Consider the following 23275-nt stretch of genomic DNA (forward strand, 5'->3'; position numbering starts at 1 on the left):
CTTTGAGCCTCAGCTCCACTTCCAATTTCGGGGTAGTTAATTGGAGATAAGAGTCTCACAGACTTTCCTGCCCTGGCTGGCTTTAAACTGCAATCCTCAGATCTCAGCCTTCTGAGTAGCAAGGGTTACAGATGAGAGCCACCAGCGCCCAGCTACTTTCTGATTTTTTATTTACAATCTGTCATTCATCTTGGTTGGTATATTTTCCTTTATAGTAAAGTATAGCCTTTTCTTAATTTTTTTTTTTTTTTTGGTCGGTCATGGGGCTTGAACTCTGGGCCTGGGCGCTGTCCCTCAGCTCTTCAGCTCAAGGCAAGCGCTCTACCGCTTGAGCTACAGCACCACTTCCGGTTTTCTGGTGGTTTATTGGAGATAGGAGTCTCACGGTCTCTCCTGCCCAGGCTGGCTTTGAACCGCGATCCTCAGATCTCAGCCTCCTGAGTAGCTAGGATTACAGGCGTGAGCCACCAGCGCCCGGCTGCTTTTTCTTAATTTATGAAGACAGTTTCTCCAACACCATATAGTAAAAAACAGCTTCTCTCCCATTAGTTTGTGGTATGTTTCTTGTCATATATCTTTTTTTTTGTTGTCAGTACTGAGGTTTGAACTCAGGGCTTTGTTCTGGCTAGGCAAGCACTCTACCACTTGAAACACACACACACACACACACACACACACACACATACACAAACTTCACCTCCTGTGGCAAGTTCCTATACATGGGAAGGTCTGTCTCTGAGCTCTGTTCTTTTCTATTGTCCTTTTTCCCCCTTGACAGTATCATACTGTTCTCATTACCGTTGACTTTTAGTGTGCCCTCACCTCTACTGGAGACTCACTCAGCGTCTGTGCCTCTCTGTTCACTCAGCTAATTACAGCTTCTCATTCTCATATATCCATTTTGGAAAAACATTGTCAAGTTCCATGAACAAATTCCACCTGCAATCTTGATTAGGACTGAACTTTATTTGTAGAATGCTACAAGAAGAAGAATAGAAGCCACATGCCACTGACTCACGCCTATAATCTAGCTACTCAGGAGGCTGAGATCTGAAGATCACAGCTCAAAGACAGCCCAGGCAGAAAAGTCCCCATGGGACTCTTACCTCCAATAAACTACTCAGAAAAAAGCCAGAAGTGGCACTGTGGTTCAAGTGGTAGAGCGCTAGCCTTAAGCACCAAGAGGCTCAGGGACAGCAGCCATGCCCTGAGTTCCAGCCCTAGGACCAGAAGAAGAAAGAAAGAAGGAGAATAGAATCTTTCTCTGTTTGTGCCAATATTGGGGCTTTAACTCAGGCAAAGCTTTTTTGCTCAAGGCTGGTAGGCTACCACACGAGCCACAGCTTCACTTCCAGCTTTTCGCTTGTGAATTGAAGAAGAGTCCTACAGACTTGCTTCCCCAAGCTGGTTTCAAACCTCAGTACTCAGATCTCAGCCTCGTGAGTAGCTAAGATTACAAGCAGAGACATTGGCAACCGGCTAGAATCTTTATTAAGCTGTTTGCCTATGACATCTTTCTTTTTTATTCAGGCTTATTTTTGTCTTCCATTAAGGTTTTCAATTTACTTTGTGAAAGTTTTATAAATATATTGATTGCTTCTGTGAAAGCATCTTACCTTTTATTTTCTAGTTTGTTAATGCTGGTTTTAAAGAATACGAATAGCCAGGTATGGTGGCTTATGCCTGTAATCCCAGCCTCCAGCTGGGATTAGGACAGCCTGGACTACATATAGCAGGATATTGTCTCAAAAAGAGAGGAAAAAAATACAATATTTGAGAATAAAATAGATAAAATTTCAGCCAGGTGCTGATGGCTCAAGCTTGTCATCCTAGCTACTCAGAAGGCTGAGATCTGAGATTACAGTTCCAAGTCAGCCCTGGCAGAAAAGTCTGTGAGACTCTTATCTCTAGTAAACTACTCAGAAAAACCTTAGCTCTTGCACTGATGTTTGTTTGGTGGATTGGTGGGCTGGTTGGTGGGTGAATGGGTGTGTGGTTGGTTGGTTATTGGTGAGTTGATGGGTTCCTTGGGATTTGAGTGAGTGAGTTGTTGGGTAGATGAGTTTGTTAAGTAGGTGAATTGTTTGTTTGTTTGATGGGTTGGTTAGTTGGTGGACGTTTTTGACATTGGTCCTTGGTTGCTCATTTTATAGTTCAGGCTGGCCTCCAACTGCCAGTTTTCTTGTCTCAGCCTCCCATGTACTGAGATTACAGGTGTGTAATACCACCTAACTGGGCACTGAATCTTTTGTTGTTGTTGTTGTTGGTTGTGGGGCTTATACTGGGCCTGGGCGCTATCCCTGAACTCTTCAGCTCAAGGTGAGCGCTTTACCACTTAAGCCACAGTGCCACTTCCAGTTTTCTCATGGTTAATTGGAGATAAGAGTCTCAGGGACTTTCCTGCCAGGGCTGGCTTTGAACTGTGATCCTCAGATTTCAGCCTCCTGAGTAGCTAGGATTACAGGAGTGAACCACTAGTGCCCAGCTGGCCATTGATTCTTAAAATTTGATTATTTTATGTTTAGTACCTTTGTTAAATTTTCCTATTCTAATAATTCCTGTGCTTATTCTGTTAGCTTTTCAGTAATCCTATCTACCCCCAAAATGACAGTTTTCTTTCTTTCAATTCTTTCACTTTTTTGTGTCTGATGTTATAGCATTAGACTCATCTTTTTTTTTCCCCCCCATCAGTCGTGGGGCTTGAACTCTGGGGTTGGGCACTGTCCCTGTGCTCTTCAGCTCAAGGCGAGTGCCCTGCTGCTTGAGCCACAGTGCCACTTCCAGTTTTCAAGTGGTTAATTGGAGATAAGAGTCTCAGGGACTTTCCTGCCCGGCTAGCTTTGAACCGAGATCCTCAGCGCCATCAGCACCTGGCTTAGACTCATCTTTTAATACTGTGTTAAGTAGTAGGGTTTGTGAAATGACATTTTTGTTTGCTTGTTTTTTGTTGGTGCTACCAGGGTTTGAATCAGGGCCTTGTGATTGCCAGGCAGGTGCTCTATCACTTGAGCCACATCCTGGTCTTTGTTGTTTATTTCAATGGGAATCTTTTTGTATGTGTGACAGTACTGGGCTTGAACTCAGGGCCCTGGGCACTGTCCCTCAGCTCTTCAGCTCAAGGCTAGCGCTCTACCACTTGAGCCACAGCACCACTCCGGCTTTTTCTGCTTATGTGGTGCTGAGGAATCGAACCCAGGGCCTCATGCATGCAAGGCAAGCACTCTACCACTGAGCCACCTTCCCAGCCCCCATGGATAGCTTTTTGGTGGATAATTGGAAATCACAGTCTCACAGACTTTTCTGCTCTGGCTGACTTTGAACCTCAGTCCTTAGATTTAAGTTTGCTAAGTAGCTAGAATCAACAGTCCCTGACTTTGTCTCCAGTGTTTTTGTTAGGAAAACTAAAAGTCTAATTATTTTCCTTTTGCCTTTAATGTTAAAATTTGCTATAATATATTCAATTTTAGGCTTTTTTTTTTTTTTGGGTCCGGTCGTGGGGCCTGAACTCTGGGCCTGGGCGCTGTCCCTCAGCTCTTCAGCTCCAGGCTAGCGCTCTACCTCTTGAGCCACATCACCACTTCCGGCTTTTTTCTTTTTGCTTATGTGGTGCTGAGGAATCGAATCCAGGGCCTCAGGCATGCAAGGCAAGTGCTCTACCACTGAGCCACCTTCCCAGCCCTTTAGGCTTTTTCTTATCTCTTCCTTTGGTATGCCATGAAAACTGTGTGTGTGTGTGTGTGTGTGTGTGTGTGTGTGTGTGTGTGTGTGTGTGTGTGTGTGTGTGTGTGTGTGTGTGTGTGTGTGTGTGTGTGTGTGTGTGTGTGTGTGTGTGTGTGTGTGTGCTGGTCCTGGAGCTTGAACTCTGGGCATAAGCATTGTCCCTTAGCTTTTTCACTCAATGCACTTTACCACTTGAGCCAAAGCTCTACTAACAGGTTTTTGTGGTTAATGAGAGGTATGAGTCTCATGGTGTTTCCTACCCAGGTTGGCTTTGAACCGTGATCCTCAGATCTCAGCCTCCTGAGTAGCTAAGATTATAGGCATGAGCCACCGCACCCAGCAAGTTTTTATTGATTTTCTTTGTGTCTATTTTCTCACTTTGCCAGACTCATGTTGTATAAACATTAATATAGTACCTCTAGTCTCCACATGGCTTCAATATCCTGTCATATTCTCCACCTCTGTATTATCCTTAGTACCCTCGGGGCAGCCCTAGCTCATCCAGATCATAACTCATTTCTTGCTATGTGGCTGCTCTTGTTCTCTATCTGTTGGTTTGGGTAGCTATCACTGTTTCATGGCCAGCATTTCCTTTTGGTTCTGTAGAACTATCTGTTCTTTGTTTATATCTTCTTACCCATCTGAGGACCTTTATATGCTTATTTTAGATTTGTACTCTGTCTTGTTCCAGTTGGCTTTGTAGTACAGTTTGTTCTTGTATTGTGATTGCACTCTTAAAATATCTGGTCATTTTGACCTGCACTTGTTTTTCTCTGGCTATATCAGCTTTCTTAGCTACTGGCATCTCCTAAGAGGTGAGTCCAAGGTCCAGGTCCTGGCTGGACTTGAGCAAGTAGACTGGAAGCATCAGAGCCCCAGCCCTGAAGATCAGACCTGGAGTCAAACTGTGGGTGTGATTCTGTCTTATTCTTTTCTACTCACTTGTTACAGTAATGTATTTGTTTGTGGTTGGTGATTTGTATTATATATCCTTGCTTCTTGAAACTGTAGCTGTGAGCACCCTTGAGACTTGAATTCTTTATGTGAGTGTGTGTGTGAGTGTGTGTGTGTGTGTGTGTGTGTGTGCATGTGTACACATGCATGTGCCTCACACTGTGGACTTGTTTTTTTTCACTCAAGGCTGGGCTCTACCATTTGAACCACACCTCTGGCTTTTTGCTGATTAACTGGAGATCAGACTCTCAGACTTTTCTGCCCAGCTGGCTTCAAACCACAATCCTCTGATCTCAGCCTCCTGAGAAGCTAGAGTTGCAGGTGTGAGCCAGTAGTGTCCAGCTAAGGCTTAAGTTGAAAGAATAGCCAGTTTGCTTCTTCCAGTCTCCTGGGTACATGGCCAACCCAAGACATTTTCAAACTGGATTTTTAGCTCATGAAGCAGGAAAGAATCTTAGCTATATATACAAGTAGTTAATGCTGGGGGTTAAGAACTCCTGTAGGATGGTCTCCAGTCTGCCACTCACCAAAGCTGAGATCGAAGAAAAAAAAATCTTTTGAAGATCAGGGATAGTTGTGGGTTTTTTTGGTGTGGTTGTGTGTGTGTGTGAGAGAGAGAGAGAGAGAGAGAGAGAGAGAGCGAGAGAGAGACAGACAGACAGAGAGACAGAGAGATTGAGTTTTGAACTCAAGACCACACATTTGCTAGGCAGGTGCTTTAACTCAGAACCACACCTCTAGTCCACATGCTAGTTTCTTTCTTTTTTTTTCTTTTCTTTTTTTTTTTTTACAAGGAATGCTAGTTTCTTTCTTTCCCAGAAACGAAGTCACACTGGTGGGTGTGGAGCGGGGCGCGGCAGGCACTGCGCAGAACTCTGTGGTCTCTCCTGCCATCCTGCTAGCCAGGGGCTTCCTTTCCTGGTGATTGCCAGAGGCAGTCTGGGGCAGAGTGTGTCGGGGACTGTCTCGCCCCTGCCTCCCCCATGGCCTTTTCCTCGTGTGTCAGCGCAGTCATGCTTTAGAAAAGTGCTTTTTTGTGTGTTTCGTAAGTTTTCACCAACACTTGAAGGTGGTTTGTGTTGACAGAGGTGTCTCTCTGCACGTCTGATTGTCTAAAACGAGCATCTTCTGTGTTTTGTTAAAATCTTAGTGATATTAGTATAAGAGCATAATAAGTCACTAATTGTCCATGTTTCACTGTCTTCATACAGCCCCCTCCCTAAGGCAAACTGGTGCCACCCCTGGTCCATCCGCTATCCTAATGCAAGGACAGGTAGTGGGTCTTTCCATGAAGAAGAGATATAACCGAGGAAACCTCGCTGAAAACAGGACTCTTTCTGTGCCAGTGTCACCACAGACCCCAAAGGCTGAGAACAAAACAGTCGTTGCCAAGTTCTTCTGCATTCTAAAGGGAAGCGGAGTGGGCTCAACTGTGCGCCCGAAGGAACAGAGATCATGGTGGCCTGTAGCTGTGGGCTGAAGCACCTGTCTGCATCTTCCGCTAGGCTGCACCCTGAGAATGGAAGAGGAGTTCTTTGGAAACAGTTGTTCCGAGGCGGGAAGTTCCCCTTCTCTCCAAGAAGCAGAGGGACGGGGTGACCCTCTTCACCTCACACCAAACACAGCAGCCCTCCAGAGAGTCACTGTCTCAAGGACTTGGGGTCTGTTGTCTGATGTACCCTAAACAGTGTACAGATGACCTGTGTGCAAGCTCTTTAGGAGAGAGGCCTGACAGTGGCCTGCCCAATGGGGTCTGTTCTCCCAGAGTCCCTGTGGACCTCACTGGTTCTCAGTGAGGGGAGGCCAATTTGGCTATTGTAAGAAAAAAATCCACGAGGCCCTGGGTTCACTTCCTAGCACTGCAAAAGATAAAAGGAAGAATCCATCCAAAGGAAGCAGAGATATGATGGAGGCGAAAGGACACCTAGGAACTAAAGGACCGCTCACAGCTAGAGAGCACTGGTCCTCCAGGGAATGACAGAGGAGAGATCTCCAGTGACAGATGAGGTCTTGTAAAACCGCGAGGAAGCGTAAGAGAAATGAAACACTGTGGAATCTGCCACTCCGGTTTGATGTGTGTCCAGCATTCCTGTCAAGCGGAGGAGGCCTGTCTCTGCTTTTCCAGCAGGGACTCGGCTATCAAGCGGGAGAGGGATGCGAGCGACATCCTTGATGTGATCCTTCTGCCTCAGACCTCCCAGCTGGAGGAAAGGAGAAACTTTAAATATCTGACATTTCAGTATGAGACTGGATGACACTTGATGAGTTGGGGAGAGGGGTATTTTTAAAGAAATGATTAGAGTTAAAAAAAAAAAACATGACAAAACTCCTAACTGTATGTTACCAAAAGAGACTGAAAAGCTAGACATTTCATCCAGGTCTAGGACAGAATGCATCATTCACGCTGATTTGTAGAAGTCAACAAGGTGCTGCTTAGCTTTGTGCTTGTCCCTGGCCCTGTTCAGCAGAAGGCTGCAGTGAAGAGCTCCAGCCCAGAGTCTGGAAATGTGGCTTAGTGGTAGAGTACTTGCCTAGCATGCATGAAGCCCTGGGTTCAATTCCTTAGTACCACATAAAAAGAAAAAGCCAGAAGGTGTGGCTCAATTGGTAGAGTGCTAGCCTTGAGCTTCACAAGAAGCTCAGGCACAGTGCTCAGGCCCTGAGTTCAGGTCTCATGACTGCCAAAAAGCAAAAAACAAAAAAAAAAAAGAAGACGGTCCAGCATTTCCTAAGGAAGCTGTGTGAACCGCCCCATTTCCAGCAGGGGAAGGAAGAAGTCACTGGAGAACTTAGCAAGTGGTATAGGGAGAGAGTCCCCAGCAAGTCCAGCTTGCTTGTTAATAGTGGCATTTTATTCTACAATTTAAATGCTACAGGATGTTATCAGTAGAGTTTTGATTTGATTAAAAATAAGACCTTTCAACGGCTGTGTAATTGCTATGTAATGGGAAGTAGCAATGCAATGACACCTATAAGAGTTGTCAAAGGTAAAATTAATCTTGTTCTTTTGTCAGCCTTTCCTTTGATGCCAGGAAGCTCTTGGGAGTGCCCTGCTGTGTGGTTTGGGGCACCAGCATTCATTCCTGCGTCCTTCCAGGCTAGGTTGCACAGAACAAGGATGAAAAGCATAGACAATACATGTCCCAAACTCCTTTGCCTTCAAGGTCCCGGATGTGATTTCTTTCTGACAGTGTACTCGTGAAGGTGGAATAGAGGGAGGAAAAAGTGGTTTAATTGTTTCTCTGGCAGTGCTTAGAGAACGGGAAGGCATCCACCCTACCTCAGAACACTGAGACACTGAGGTCAAATACAGGGGGTTCCTGTATCTTTCTACCCTAGGTGACGGCGACAGCCAACCTCCAATATTCTGAATGGCTGCATGGCTGTAACTCCCTTAACTCCTGATTCTAGACCGTGCAGTTCACTGACAGCGCCTCGGGCATCCTTGCTTCCCAGGTCTGAATTGCTTTCTAGTTTTCTTACTGAACCTTGATTGACAAAGCCTTTAGCTGATACTTGGGAGGGTGGTAAGGGGTGGGGAATGAACCTTCTTAATGAGTCTCTTTAAGTGATTTTTCTTTTAAGCTCTAAGTGAGACACTAACTGCCATTTGAAATGCAACTTAAGCTACCAAGAGAGAAATTTGAAAATGGATGTTTAGAAATGGTTATCACTATGTGATTTTGTTTTGCTTCAAATGATGTGCTAAACAAGGAATTTTCAAAATAGTGAAACATTGAATTACCGTTTTCAATAAATAAACAATACTGTTTCTTTACTGAAAGAAATTAGGACTTTTTACTGTTAATAAAAATATTTTCAAAAAATTACTCAAAAAATCTTTCTATTTTTGCATGCTTTGTTATGTATATACTACATTGGTTCAGTAGCACATGTACACCATCGAAAAACAAATCCCAAGGCTTGTGGGAAGGGACAAGATTCTTATCCCTGTTACATAGTTAACACAGTTGACAAATCTCTGTTTAGAATGTACACATGGAGTTGGAGGCATGTCTCAGTTGGTAGAGTGCTAGTCAATGAGTAAAGTACTAGGGACTAACTTTGAGTCTCAGCCTCTTAACAAAAATGAGAATAGAGGGCTGGGAAGGTGGCTCAGTGGTAGAGCGCTTGCCTTGCATGCCTGAGGCCCTGAGTTCAATTCCTCAACACCACATAAGCAAAAAGAAAAAAGCCGGAAGTGGCGCTGTGGCTCAAGTGGTAGAGCGCTAGCCTTGAGCTGAAGAGCTGAGGGACAGCACCCAGACCCAGAGTTCAGGCCCCACGACTGGATCAAAAAAAAAAAAAAATGAGAATAGAATGGACATGTATGAGCAGGCAGCCTCACTACTGATGGAAGCAGAGGGGGTGTGCATGTCTATTCCCAACTTTATTCTCTCTGGGTTAATTCCATCCCTTTCCTACCCCCTGCCATTCCAGATCCCCTGTATGGATCTCCAGGTAGCCAGTTACTGTTATGGTTGACAGTGTAAAGATGGGACCAGGGGCTGGGAAGGTGGCTTAGTGGTAGAGTGCTTACTTAGCATGCGTGAAGCCCTAAGTTCAATTCCTCAGTACCATATACACAGAAAAAACTGCAAGTGGTGCTGTGGTTCAAGAGGTAGAGCACTAGCCTTGAGCACAGAGAGGCTCAGAGACAGAGCCTAGGCCAAGTTCAAGCCCCAGGACAGAAAGGAAAGAAAGAAAGAAAGAAAGAGGGGACCATAGGAGGGCCATTCCTGTCTCCACCCTTTCCTGGGGCACAAGACACTGTTATTGAAAAATTCCTCTCACAGAGCTGGAAGAACAGCACAGATGAGATGTCACAGTGGTTGGTGATGTCAGAAAAAAAAGATATGAGCATTGGGCTGGGAAGGTGGCTTAGTGGGTGAGTGCTTGCCCAGCATGCATGAAACTCTGGGTTTGATTCCTCAGTACTGCATAAACAGAAAAAGCCCAAAGTGGCACTGTGGCTCAAGTGGCAGAGCACTAGCCTTTAGCACAGAGAGGCTCAGAGACAGTGCCCAGCCCTGAGTTTAAGCCCCAGGAATGGCAAAAAGAAAAAGAAAAAGAGAAAAAGAAAAAGAAAAAAAAAAAAGAAAGAAAAGAAAAAAGGGGTTCTTAAGAGATATTTTTGAATAGCTTAGACCCTGAAAAAGAGAAACCAGGATATTATGGTTCTCACAATATCTACAATATTGGTACAACCACACTAGTTCCACTGCTCATCTGTCATGAGACAGCAGCGCTTGAATTTGGGTATACATTTGAGACAAAAACATACTGAAGCAAAGCAAAAACTTAAAACACAGCTGGGCACCAGTGGCTCATGCCTATAATCCTAGCTACTCAGGAGGCTGAGATCTGAGGATCACAGTTCAAAGCCAGCCCAGGCAGGAAAGTTTCTGAGACTCTTATCTCCAATATACTACCAGAAAACTAGAAGTAGTGCTGTGGCTCAAGTAGTAGAGTGTGAGCCTTGTGCTGAAGAGCTCAGGGACAGGGTCCAGGCCCAGAGTTCAAGACCCAGAACTGACCAAAATAAAATTTTAAAACCTTGGGCTCAATCCCTTGCATGGCAAAAACATTAATAAGAAATATGAAAAGCTGGGCGCCAGTGGCTCACGCCTGTAATCCTAGCTACTCAGGAGGCTGAGATCCGAGGGTCGCTGTTCAAAACCAGCCCAGGCAGGAAAGTCCCTGAGACTCTTATCTCCAATAAACCACTAGAAAACCAGAAGTGGCACTGTGGCTCAAGCGGTAGAGTGCTCACCTTGAGCTGAAGAACGCAAGGACAGTGCCCAAGCCCAGAGTTCAAGCCCTACAAGCGACAAAAAAAAGAAAGAGTATACAAGGCATTGGTGATTTTCTGTTTTTTTCTGGGAAATTCTAACGTGTAATCAGTGTGGAAAGCCTCTTCCGGCTGCACCTTCACCCTTGGTGAAGCAGGCGGTCCCCTACAGAGGAGAGGAGGTTGCTGTCTGTTCTGAACCATCGAAGTCCTTAGTTATCTCTCCGAAACCAGCAGAAACTATCAGGAAAACACTCCTACATTTGTGATTGGCGCAGGAGCTTCTGGAAACTTGTTGTATATTTAAAAAATATGGGCCAAATCCCTCTTTGGAACCCATATATGCTTCAAGCTGGTTAATTCCCACCATACCAGTATTCTGTACCAATGAATTGAGAACAGGTTCACTAATATAATTTGAAAAGAAAAGCATAAAAGAGTTCTCCCAGATCAATGAATTCAATAAAGTAACTGGGCCAAAGGGTACAAAGGTTCCATGGTGCAAATGTTGAGTGGTAGTGGTTCTCACAATTGGCTTCACAGGGCCCACAAGCTGTGTACTCTGGGAACCTTTCTACATAAATCCAATGAGTTCACCTTTTCCCTGAAACTTGCAGACAAGTGTGACTTTATAATCATGACTGTACAAAGTCTCTCATTTTACAGGGGGCCTTCCCAATTATTTTGAAAAAGTACTCTATGTATATGCATCACCCGAGATAATCTTAGTTACCCTAATAGGGGACTCTAAATGAGGTTATCTGACAACAGTTTAAAAAAAACCCAAACTGTCAGCCAGATGCCAATGGCTCCCGCCTGTAATCCTAGCTACTCAGGAGGCTGAGATCTGAGGATTGAGGTTCAAAGCCAGCCTGGGCAGGAACGTCTGTGAGACTTTTATCTCTAATAAACCACCAGAAAACCAGAAGTGGTGCTGTGGCTCAAGTAGTAGAGTACAAGCCTTGTGTTGAAGAGCTCAGGGACAGCGCCCAGGCCCAGAGTTCAAGACCCATGACCAACCAAAACAAAATTGCAGAGAAACTTCTAATTTGCTTACTGTAGTAAAAACCTAGTATCATAAAATATAACTAGCCGTCTTTTTAAAGTGTTAAGTTTATGTACATTGTTGGAAACAGGTCTCCAGTTTTTCATTTTAATAAGCAAAACTCTACTTCCACTAAACAATTTCTCTTTCCTAGATTCCTCCAGAATCTGGTAAGCACATTCTATTCTGTATCCATGAAGCGGACTTAATTAACGCCTATAAATGCAGTCATACAACGTCTGTCCTTTTGTGATTAGTTTATTTCACTTAGCAGGTTTTCAATGTTCTGTCACACTGTAGCATGGATCTCCTTCCTTCTTAAGGGTGAATAATATTCATTTTGGTGATATTGGGTTTACCCAGCTTGCTTACTCTGGTGCACTACCATTTGAGTCATGCTTTCAGTCCTGCTTTTCTGCTGGTCATTTTGGAGATGAAGTCTCACAGATTTTTCTGCCCAACCTGGCCTCAAATAGGATCCTTCAGATTTTATGTTCCTGCGTAGCTAAGAGTATAAGCACGAACCTTATACCACACCACAATGTGTCCTTCCATTCATCTGTTGATGGATTCTTGGGTTCCTTTCTTCTACTTCTTGTGAATAATACTGGTATGAATGTATATGTATAAAACCTGTTTGAGGGCTGGGAAGGTGGCTCAGTGGTAGAGCGCTTGCCTTGCATGCCTGAGGCCCTGGGTTTGATTCCTCAGCACCACATAAGCAAAAAGAAAAAAGCCGGAAGTGGCAGTGTGGCTCAAGTGGTAGAGTGCTAGCCTTGAGCTGAAGAGCTGAGGGACAGCGCCCAGGCCCAGAGTTCAGGCCCACGAACGGAACCAAAAAAAAAAAAAAAAGCCGGGCGCTGGTGGCTCACGCCTGTAATCCTAGCTACCCAGGAGGCTGAGATCTGAGGATCGAGGTTCAAAGCCAGCCCGGGCAGGAAAGACCATGAGACTCCTATCTCCAATAAACCACCAGAAAACCGGAAGTGGCGCTGTAGCTCAAGTGGTAGAGTGCTAGCCTTGAGCTGAAGAGCTGAGGGACAGCCCCCAGGCTCAGAGTTCAAGCCCCACGACCGACCAAAAAAAAAAGAAAAGTAAAACCTGTTTGAGGGGCTGGGAAGGTGGCTCAGTGGTAGAGTGCATGCATGAGGCACTGGGTTTGATTCCTCAGCACCACATAAGCAGAAAAATCCAAATGGCACTGTAGCTCAAGTGGTAGAGTGCTAGCCCTGAGCTGAAGAGCTGAGGGACAGCGCCCAGGCCCAGAATTCAAGCCCCACAACCAACGACAAAAAACAATAACAACAACAACAACAACAACAAAAAATCTGCTTGATGGGGCTGGGAAGTTGGCTCAGTGGTAGAGTGCTTGCCTTGTATGCATGAGGCCCTGGGTTTGATTCCTCAGCACCACATAAGCAGAAAAAGCCAGAAGTGGCGCTGTGGTTCAAGTGGTAGAGCACTAGCCTTGAGGTGAAGAGCTGAGGGGCAGCGCCCAGGTCCAGAGTTCAAGCCCCACAACCAGAAAAAAAAAAAAAATCAGTTTGAGTGACTGCTTTCAACTCTTTTGGCTATATACCTGTATTTATTGCAGGTACCAGGAGCTTGAACTCAGGGTCTTACACTCTCAATGGACTTTTTCACTCTGTTAACATTGAACCAAGCCTTGTGAGTCAGGTAGTTTTGCTCTGGTTCCCTCTGGACTTTGATCCTCAGCTCTCAGCCACCACAGTAGCTAGGGTTATAGGTATAAGCCATCAGTGACATGCTAGTTTTTATTATTGTTATTTATATTTTTATTATTGTTTTTCATAGTGATTGTACCCTTTTCTTCTTCCACAAACTAGAAGTTTCTAAGGTAAGAATTTTGTTTGGCATGGAGCACTTTAAAATATTAACCAATGGCTAGAATTTAGAAGGAAATATACAGCATTTAAAAAAAGTAGATTTCCAGGTTTTACTTTTAAATAGCAGCAACTGATGGATGGAGCAGAGAGTGGAGCTCCTGTGGGTAGGTGGGTTAGGTGCTCTGCAGCTTCATCAGGTTTCCAAAAGGCTGTTTTATTTATTAATGCACCATTAATGTGTCATTTGTCATCCCTGCTTGGTAGTAGCCAATAAGGCAAGGTGACCGTCTTTTTAGGATCCATGAACTAAGCTGCCATGTCTGAGGTGTCAGGCAGTTGTTCAAGCTGACTGGTCTTCCAGGAGGATGAAGGAAACAGACAACTCTGGCAGGGCGAGGAGATGTGACTGAGTAAATGAAAGGGCCCAGAGGCGATAAAAGTGCCTAACTTTCACCTTGCCATATCGTCCAGGAGGCCTACAGCAATGCAGACTAGACTTCCAGAGTAGGCCAACACTTACTCAAGTGGGTTCAGGCAGAGGGAACCACCTGTGGGTGTGGCATTGGAAGGGATGAGCGTCCAGAAGTGAATGGTGAGAGATGAAGGTTAAGTAAAGGTCATGGCCAGCAGACCCGCCGTTAGCCTCAGCGGGGACCCCCGGGGACGACCCCCCCCCCCCCCAGCAGCAAAGGGTAACGTCGCTGAGCCTCAGATTTGCCAGAGCTATAGAATTAGGACCAGAAACCAAACTAAACTATTTCTGATTTCTCTTAGGTAGCTGCCAGTGCCCTGCCGTCCACGTTGACCACGGGCCGCGTAACCGCAGCACGACCCACACACTTACACCGGAACAGAGACTGACCGCCGCGGACGCCACCTGACGGCCGGTGAGGGCGAGGCTGAGGCCGGAAGGCCGCCGCACCGGAAGCGACGGCTGTTTCCGGCGAAAGCCAAAGGAGCCGAGGCGTAGAGGGCGCGTCCCGAAGGTCTGGGCAGCTGACCCAGCACGCTGGGAGCTACGACGACGCACGCCGTCCGCTCTTGCGCAGGCGCAGGATTGGAGCACACACACGAATGCGTGCGCGAAGACGCGCGCGCCCTCGTCCTGCGTCCGTCTTGTTTCGAGGGTAAAAAGCTTTGGACTCGTAACGCGAACGGTCTTTCTCTAAACTACAACTCCCAGCATGCCTCGCCCTTCGTACTGACAGTCTCTGTGGTTTGCCAGGATAGGACAACGAAAAAGCCAGGTGACAATGACGTGCCAAAAGAAAAAAACTTCTGAATATGCTGTTTGAGCGCCTGCCTTGCAGGAGCCCCAGTGGCCTAATGGATAAGGCATTGGCCTCCTAAGCCAGGGATTGTGGGTTCGAGTCCCATCTGGGGTGATGCCGACTTTTTCTCCCTCTAATGAGGATTTCTCTAAATCTTCCCAGATCCCTTTACTCCTTTTGAATAGCAAGAATGGTGTATGTGGTTTGATTAGCAGTTGGGATGCGATTTCCCAGACTCCGGATACTCCGTTTCCTTCATTGGAACGGGGAGGTCGTCTGGATGGATCCTGACCTCCTTCCGCCAAGTTGCTGAACAGTTGTCTTCTCCGCATATTCTTATCACATCCACACCTCCCGCTAGCCCCCTCCCGACTCAGCGCCCAGCCATCTCGCGCCGTCTAAAGCTACGCAGCCTTCGGCAGGTGTCAGAAGACCTGGTACCTAGCTACGCTCGGCTTTCGCTTGGTTCGCCCTCAATTCGTTAGGGTGCCGTTCGGCGTTCGACTCATTTCCCTCCCGAGAACCGGGAAGCGGACGTGTGCGGCCGGGCTCGGCGGCGGCGGGCCGTCGGGCCGTACCACGGCCGTCCGCGCCGAGGGGGGAGCTCCGGAGGGGGGAGGTGTTGGTAGAGGCCAAGGGCGCCGTTGGTTGCGGGCTCGCGAAGAGGACAGCGGCATGGCGGCCTTGGGGTCCCCGGCGCGCACGCTGCGAGGCCTTCTGCGGGAGCTGCGCTACCTAAGCGCGGCCAGCGGGCGGCCGTACCGCGACACCGCGGCCTACCGGTACCTCGTGAAGACGTTCCGCGCACACCGGGTACGGAGCCGTCCCGGCGAGGGAGGCCCGGGCGGGGGCAGGGCAGGGGTCCGGGCCTCGCCCGCGAGCCGCGTGCGGGGCGCTGGGCTGCGGACGTGCCCGGGACCCGCGGGGCGCGGCGCCCGGGAGCTGCGGCTGCGCTCGGAGGGTGGAGCCGCGGGAACGTGCTTGGCTGCTGTGCGGCCGGGTGGGGTGGCGTGAGACGGGGGTGCGTCGTGGAGTCCGTTGAACGGCGGAAATGCTGAGGGTCTCTGCCCTCTCCCGTGTTTGACGCGGGCGCAGCTTTTGCTTCTGTGCGGGTCCTGGGGGCTTGCGCTGTGTGGGCGCTGCGCTCCGACGAGCTCCCCGTACGTCAGCCTCAGCCCCGCGTCCGGCTTGTTGATGGTTAGTTGGAGAGAAGGACACCCCGGATGTTCCTGCCCTGGCTGCCTCTGAACCGCGATCGTCACACCGCAGCCTCTGGAGGCGCTAGAATCCCCGGCGGAAGCTCTCCGGTGTCAGGCTGAGAGTATCGCGGACGAGGTGGGGTAGTTGGAGCTTCAGGAGAGTAGGAACGGTTGTAAAATAGTACTCTCTGGATCGGTACCGCAATGGAATGGGGTCGTGCTAGCATTTGCTCTCAGACCAGACAGGAAGGAGACTATTCTAGGGAAGTATTTTTGTGAAATCCAGGCTGGTAGCTTGAAACATCGATTCCTTTTTCAAATGGAGCTGCTGAGGCTCAGAGACACTTACCTGTACAAAACAAGGAGTTTAAAAAAAACAACACCCAGAACCCTATAATTTAGGTTACTGGGCTCCCCAGTAAATCCTCACACTCGGTTGCTTCTTTTGGAGTGAAGGATCTGGCTTGGAAAAAGTACACTGGTGAGTCAGTTAGGGCTTCTGCCAAGGAACCTAAGTCTTTGAGCAGTTGGGAACAGGAAAAGCCATCATTTTAACTTTTAAATTTCTGAGTCACCTCCCTTTACAACTAAAATGCACTTTTAAAAGGTTATAATGTAGAAGTGGTGCTGTAGCTCAAGTGGTAGAACACTTGCCTTGAGCTGAACAGCTGAGGGACAGCGTTCAGGCCCAGAGTTCAAGCCCCACGACTGACCAAAAAAAAAAAAAAAAGGTTATAATGTGGGGCTGGGAAGGTGGCTCCGTGGTAGAGTGCTTGCCTTGCATGCTTGAGGCCCTGGGTTTGATTCCTCAGTACCACATAAGCAGAAAACGCTGGAAGTGGAGCTATGGCTCAAGTGCTAGCGCTAGCCTTGAGCTGAGGAGCTGAGGGGCATCGCCCAGGCCCAGAGTTCAGGCCCCAGGACCAATTTTAAAAAAAAAAAAAAGGTCATAATGTTAGGGACCGTTTGTGCTGGGAACTTAGGCCAAATACCTACAATAAGATGTTCTTCAGTACTAAATAAAGCTTGGAGTTCCCCTTAGCAACCATGCAAATAATGGTGAAACACTTGACTACTAAGGGTATGTAATAGGAGTTAAAGAGGGCCTTGGAAAAGAGGACCTTAGGGCTAGGCGCCAGTGGCTCACACCTGTAATTCTAGCTACGCAGGAGGCTGAGATCTGAGGATCATGGTTCAAAGCCAGCCCAGGCAGGAAAGTCCGGAGACTCTTATCTCCAATAAACCAATAGAAAACTGGAAGTGGTGCTATGGCTGAAGCGGTAGAATGCTCGCCTTGAGCTGGAGAGCGCAGGGACAGAGCCCAAGCCCAGAGTTCAAGCCCCACAACCAACCAAAAAAAAAAAAAGAGGACCTTAAGTTGGAACCTGGAATTGGTAAGTAAATGGCCCTTAAGGAAATGACCATGCTCCTGCCCTTCACCTGTGATGACTTGTTCCATTTCAACATTTATAAAGCAGAAGGCTAAGTAGCTAGGGAACAGTGGCAGGGACATGTCACAGTTTTGTCTGTGGCCTCTCAATTTCACTGCCTTGGGCTAGCTGTTAAACTTATATGGTTATTATAAGAGATTTCAGAAGGAAAGGATGAATTTTTTGTTGATACCTTCTCAAGAGGATCTAACCAAATTGCAGTCACCATGTACAAGTGGTTGGGCTCCAGTGTATACAGCAGAATCATAGAGTACTATTCTGCCAGCAACATGGAGTCTGATGATGCTTATGAAAGGAAGCAGGGACACTGAGAAGAAATCCATCATACCATTACCTCATCTTGTAAGGCCTGAAGACGTTGTATAACCATAGGCAGGGTTCTTAGGCAGATGTTCCAGATAGTTGTATTGTTTTCAGTGGACGACCTTGGAGCTCTATTAGGAGAAAAATAATCATTTAGGTCCAAAAGACTTCAATACAGGATACAAACTTATTTCAACTCTCATTGTTTTCAGTTTGCAACAGACTACATATTTGCTGTAATAGGCAGGAAGGCAGCTAGGTCAGGAGGAAATGTTTAATGCACTGTCATTGCACAGTATGCAGGGTATGCCTTTCTCCACTCTCCTCCTAAACTTGAGAACCATGCTGTTTATATATATGTACTAAACTGTTCATTGAAGTCTTAGAAGCATATATAAAATGTATACATTTAAGAGATGTGTAATAGTAGTTTCTTTTTTTTTTTTTTTTTTGGGTCTGGTCTTGGGGCCTGAACTCTGGGCCTGGGCACTGTCCCTCAGCTCTTCAGCTCAAGGCTAGCGCTCTTCCACATGAGCCACAGCGCCACTTCTGGCTTTTTTCTTTTTGCTTATGTGGTGCTGAGGAATCGAACCCAGGGCCTCATGCATGCAAGGCAAACACTACCACTGAACCACCTTCCCAGCCCCTAATAGTAGTTTCTGTCCAATTAAAAGTGCTTGAACCTTAAAGTATGAGGTTCAGGAAGTTGAAGTAGGTGGTAGGCAGGAATTTAAAGTTTGGTGTAGGCAGGAATTTAAAGTTTATTCTAAGTGTAATGGAACTCCATTCTAAGATTTCTTAAGGAGGTGATATGGTTATTGCCTTTGAACAAAAGGCTTGGTCGTTGCCATGAAATTCCTCTGGAAATCATGCTAAAAATTCCAGAGCTGAGGATGGAGGGCAGAAGTTGAGTGCTTGCTTAGCATGCGTTATATTAGTTTATCTACTTACTCCTGGATTGTATTCCCAGTTTAGGAAAAATGAAACTACTAATACCACTCTGTAATGTTTATAAATATATAGAGGGGTCTCTATTTTCTTTGGGCTCAGAGCTAACTAAAAAAAAAAAAAAAAACTATGCCCATTTTCTCTATGCTTTCCTTAGGAAGCTGGAAATCAGCTAAGGAACTTCCCAGTTTTCTATAGGGAAAATGCAATTTTCTGTGCCTTTTATCCTTATTCATCTTGTTAACCTTTTTCTCTGACTCATGATGCAGGCTCAGCACTCCTATACTATATTGAATTTTTCTCTCAACTTCTATATATGTGGTGTTATATGAAAGAAATGGATTTTATACACTGTATAATCGGTACAGGCCAACAAAAAAAGGATATTCTCTCCTGAATTTTTGATTGTTAAAAAGAATAATTTGAGCTGTGGTCTGTTGACTCATACTTGTAATGCTAGGTACTCAGGATTGAAGCTCTGTTGCAAGTAGGAAAAAACTATGTGATTTCCAGGGTACCAGCAAAAAGCTGGGCTGGAGGTGTGCTTAAGTAGAGCACCAATTGAACAACCAAGTTGAACAGACGCCTGGTCTTGAGTTCAAACCCCTATGCAAAAAACCCCCCAGAAGACCAATTTGGTTAGAGTAGCTGACTGTCACTTTCACACATGTAATATCAAAATTCTAGGTTTTAAGCCAGGTGCTGGTGGCTCACGCCTGTAATCCTAGTTACTCAGGAGGCTGAGATCTGAGGATCACAGTTCAAAGCCAGCTAGGGCAGCAAAGTCCATGAGATTCTCATCTCCAATTAACCACCAGGAAACCGGAACTGGTGCTGCAGCTCAAAATGGTACAGTGCAGCCTTGAGCAAAAAGAGCTCAGGGATAGTGACTAGGATCAAGCTCCACAAACAAAAAAAGAGAGCAGCTTTAAATATATGCATAGCACTTGTATATAATCTTTATTTTGTTATCTGAGACCAAAGCTATTATTTTTCAGACAAAAAAAGTTTTTGATTTGTAACCAAGCTCACAGAAATACAAAGCAGACCTTAATTTCTTTGAAGGAGAGAGAATATTATATTTCCTAGGTAGCAACAAAAAGACTTCTGATTAAACTGGAGGTCAAGTTTCCTAAGAATAAATGTACATGTCTGCATTTTCTGTGTGCAGATTGTTTTCTTGAGAAAGTTTGTTAACACTTTCTCTGTAACTGAGGTATTAACAGACTACCTGACCTTTCTCGCACTGTAGGTGACCAGTGAGAAGTTGTGCCGAGCCCAACATGAGCTTCATTTCCAAGCTGCCACCTATCTCTGTCTCTTGCGCAGCATTCGGGAGCACGTGGCCCTTCATCAGGAATTTCATGGCAAGGGTGAGCGCTCCGTGGAGGAGTCTGCTGGTTTGGTGGGTCTACAGTTGCCCCATCAGCCTGGAGGGAAGGGCTGGGAGCCATGAACATGGAGAGTCCTCAGATGTTAACTTCCTTTGAGAATTTACTCATTTCTACCAATATGTATTTATCATTAAATTGTTTTTTAAAAAGTTGAGAAGTTTTCTCTGTAATTTTGTTGACTGGTAGAGGTTTCATCTTTACTGCCAGTGAGTTTACTAACCTTACACTAGGATTGATATTCTTGGTGTATTTTAAAAAACTTCAGTTGTTTTAAATTTTGAAATACAAGCTTATTAAGAATTTAAGTGGCCGGGCGCTGGTGGCTCATACCTGTAATCCTAGCTACTCAGGAGGCTGAGATCTGAGGATCGCGGTTCAAAGCCAGCCCCGGCAGGAGAGACCGTGAGACTCCTATCTCCAATAAACCACCAGAAAACCGGAAGTGGCACTGTAGCTCAAGTGGTAGAGCGCTCGCCTTGAGCTGAAGAGCTGAGGGACAGCGCCCAGGCCCAGAGTTCAAGCCCCACGACCGACAAAAAAAAAAAAAAAAGAATTTAAGTGAGGGAGGGTTGGGAAGGTGGCTCAGTGGTAGAGCACTTGCCTTGCATGCCTGAGGCCCTGGGTTTGATTCCTCAGCACCACATAAGCAAAAAGAAAAAGCCAGTAGTGGCACTGTGGCTCAAGTGGTAGAGTGCTAGCCTTGAGCTGAATAGCTGAGGGACAGCGCCCAGGCCCAGAGTTCAGGGCCCACGACCGGACCCCCCTCCCCCCCCCCAAAAAAAGAATTTAAGTGAAGCCAGGTGCCAGTGGCTCACGCCTGTAATCCTAGCTACTCAGGAGGCTGAGAGCTGAGGATCACGGTTCAGAGCCAGCTCGGGCAGGAAAGTCCGTGAGACTCTCCAATTAACCACCAGAAAACCAGAAGTGTTGCTGTGTGGCTCAAGTGGTAGAGTGCTAGCCTTGAGCTGAAATGCTCAGGGACAGCACCCAGGCCCAGAGTTGAAGCCCTACGACTGACAAAAAAAAGAAAAAGAATTTAAGTGGTATATACAAAAATAAAAGCCCATGTTTTCCTTGCTCTTCTCATTTCCAGGTGATAGGCATTATTAACAGTTCGATGTGCATTTTTCCACATATATTCTATGCATCTACAAGCACAGCATTATATAGACATGACTATATACACATATTATACCATATTAAAAAAAAATGCACAACTGCCAGGCCCTGGTGGCTCACATCTATAATCCTAACTACTCAGGAGGCTGAGATCTGAGGATCGTGGTTCAAAGCCAGCCCGGGCAGGAAAGTCCGAGAGACTCTTTATCTCCAAACCACCAGAAAACCGGAAGTGGTGCTGTGGCTCAAATGGTAGAGTGCTAGCCTTGAGCTGAAAAGCTCAAGGGACAGCACCTAGGCCCAGAGTTCAAGCCCCACAACTGACTAAAAAAAAGCACAACCAGAGAGGGAAGGGATGGTAGGGGAAAAACAAAGGAAGGGGTAACAATGCTCAAGAGGAAATGTAGTCATTACCTTACTCATGTAACTAACTCCTCTGTACAATATCTCTACAATAAAAAAATATTTTAAAAATGCACAACTGTGGGCTGGGATGTAGCTCAGTGGCAAAGCGCTTGCCTAGCAAGTGCAACGTCCTGGGTTCGATCCCCAGTACCAAAAAAGAAAAGACAAAAAAAAAAAATGCACAACTGTGATGTATTAAGGATCTGGTAGGAAACAGCACACTCAGATAAGGTTAATAAGTGTTAAAGAGGTACATAAAGATGTAGGCTGAATTAAATAAGTTCAAGTTGGTTGAAGCACTTGGGGGCTAGCATCAAAGGGGAACTGTTACTTAGGCCTGACAAGCCCTGGCCCTGGGAGCAAGTCCACAGCTCACTCACAGTCCACAGGGAGAAGTCCAAAGAGAGAGAAGTGTAATGAGCATATTAACATCTGTTTCCTCATCTCCTGGTCCAATTACTATTTTTCTGCAACTATCTGGGAAAATAGTTCTACTACACACTTGGCTTAGTCAATTTTACTTTCTTGTCCTCACATTGTGTCAACCATCACTTTATATTTCTGCAATAGTACTAATCACTTCATCCCCCTCTCTATCTTCACCCAAAAAGTATCTTCTCTTTTTGTGAACTGTCAGTTCTTTATCTAGGTTCCCAGTAGAAGAAACTGGATGTAATTTAAGACTAAAGACCATGACTTTCATCTTGGTAGTCTCTAAAGTACTTTGCACCATGTACCATGTATTAAGGTTTTTTTTAATGTGTGGCTCAAGTTAGCTCTACTTACTGAACGGAACTAATTGTAAAGCATTTCAAAACACTATATTTTCTAAGAAATTAACATTAAAATAATAGTACAATGATGTTAAACATTTATTCAATTGGTCAAACTTTTCATATTGTTCCCTGCTTTATCTTTTGGGGTGTAGGTTTGGCACAGTATGGGGCCTGAATTCTGGGCCTGGGCACTGTCCCTCAGCTCTTCAGAACAAGGATAGCACTCTACCACTTGAGCCACAACACCACTTCTGGCTTTTTCTGCTTATGTGGTACTGAGGAATCAAACCCAGTGGCTCATGCATGCAAGGCAAGCACTCTACCACTGAGCCACCTTCCCAGCCCTGTCACATTAAAGTTACTTTTCTTTGATTGAGATTAAAGCCAGGCTGGGTGCTGGTGGCTCACGCCTATAATTCTAGCTACTCAGGAGGCTGATATCTGAGGATCACAGTTCAAAGCCAGCCCAGGCAGAAAAGTCCATGAAACTCATTTCCAATAAACCACTCGAAAACCGAAAGTGGTGCTGTGGCTCAAGTGGTAGAGCACTCGCCTTGAGCTGAAGAGCACAGGGACAGTGCCCAAGCCCAGAGTTCAAGCCCCATGACTGTTCAAAAAAAACCCCAAAAAACAAAGATTAAAGCCAGGTATTGTGCATGTCTGTACTGCCAGCACTGGGGAGGTTGAAGTAGCAGGAGCACTGTTCCAGGCCAAGTTGGGCTACATGGTAAAACTTTCAAGAAAAAAAGCGAAGATAGGGAAAGGATAGGCTATGTTGGCATCTTGATTATATTGCTACTGTGTATATGGAATAAATTATATTTTTAAAGAGTACAGATTTGAGGCAGAATTGCCTAAAGTAAGACTTTAATATGGGTTTTAAATAACAATTTAGGTTTTAATCTTACTTTAATAATTTACTAGTTGGTTTTCTAGTGGTTAATTGGAGATAAAGAGTCTCTCAGACTTTCCTGTCCAGGCTGGCTTTGAACCATTATCTTCAGATCTCATCTTCCTGAGTTAGCTAGGATTACAGGCATGAGCCACTGGTG

The 23275-nt window shown here is 45.8% G+C and overlaps 1 protein-coding gene and 1 non-coding gene across 4 annotated transcripts; both read left to right on the forward strand.

Moving 5' to 3' along the window:
* Window positions 1-7262: 7262 nt before the first annotated feature.
* On the forward strand, window positions 7263-20075 carry Fmc1 (formation of mitochondrial complex V assembly factor 1 homolog). 3 transcript variants are annotated; one of them, XM_042677060.1, is made up of 3 exons: window positions 7263-7267; window positions 15300-15441; window positions 19782-20075. In XM_042677060.1, exons 2-3 carry the CDS (start codon window positions 15304-15306, stop codon window positions 19983-19985), a joined length of 342 nt encoding a protein of 113 aa, XP_042532994.1. In that variant the 5' UTR covers window positions 7263-7267; window positions 15300-15303; the 3' UTR covers window positions 19986-20075. The 3 variants fall into 3 exon arrangements, with proteins under 3 accessions (XP_042532994.1, XP_042532995.1, XP_042532993.1); XM_042677061.1 differs by lacking the exon at window positions 7263-7267 and having other exon boundaries at window positions 15199-15444; window positions 19785-20075; XM_042677059.1 differs by lacking the exon at window positions 7263-7267 and having other exon boundaries at window positions 15209-15441.
* On the forward strand, window positions 14670-14742 carry Trnar-ccu. Its single transcript has one exon. It is a non-coding gene; the product is annotated as a tRNA-Arg (tRNA).
* Window positions 20076-23275: the final 3200 nt, after the last annotated feature.

This window comes from Dipodomys spectabilis, unplaced genomic scaffold, assembly GCF_019054845.1.
Source record: "Dipodomys spectabilis isolate Male_0828 unplaced genomic scaffold, ASM1905484v1 ptg000034l, whole genome shotgun sequence".
In the NCBI taxonomy this organism is placed as follows: Eukaryota; Metazoa; Chordata; class Mammalia; order Rodentia; family Heteromyidae; genus Dipodomys; species Dipodomys spectabilis.

Excerpts from the sequence above, each read along its gene's own strand:
- Fmc1 (XM_042677060.1), top strand. The coding sequence starts at position 15,304 with ATGGCGGCCTTGGGGTCCCCGGCGCGCACGCTGCGAGGCCTTCTGCGG. Across the intron at positions 15,442-19,781 it reads AGACGTTCCGCGCACACCGG|GTGACCAGTGAGAAGTTGTG; the intron begins GTACGGAGCCGT and ends CTCGCACTGTAG.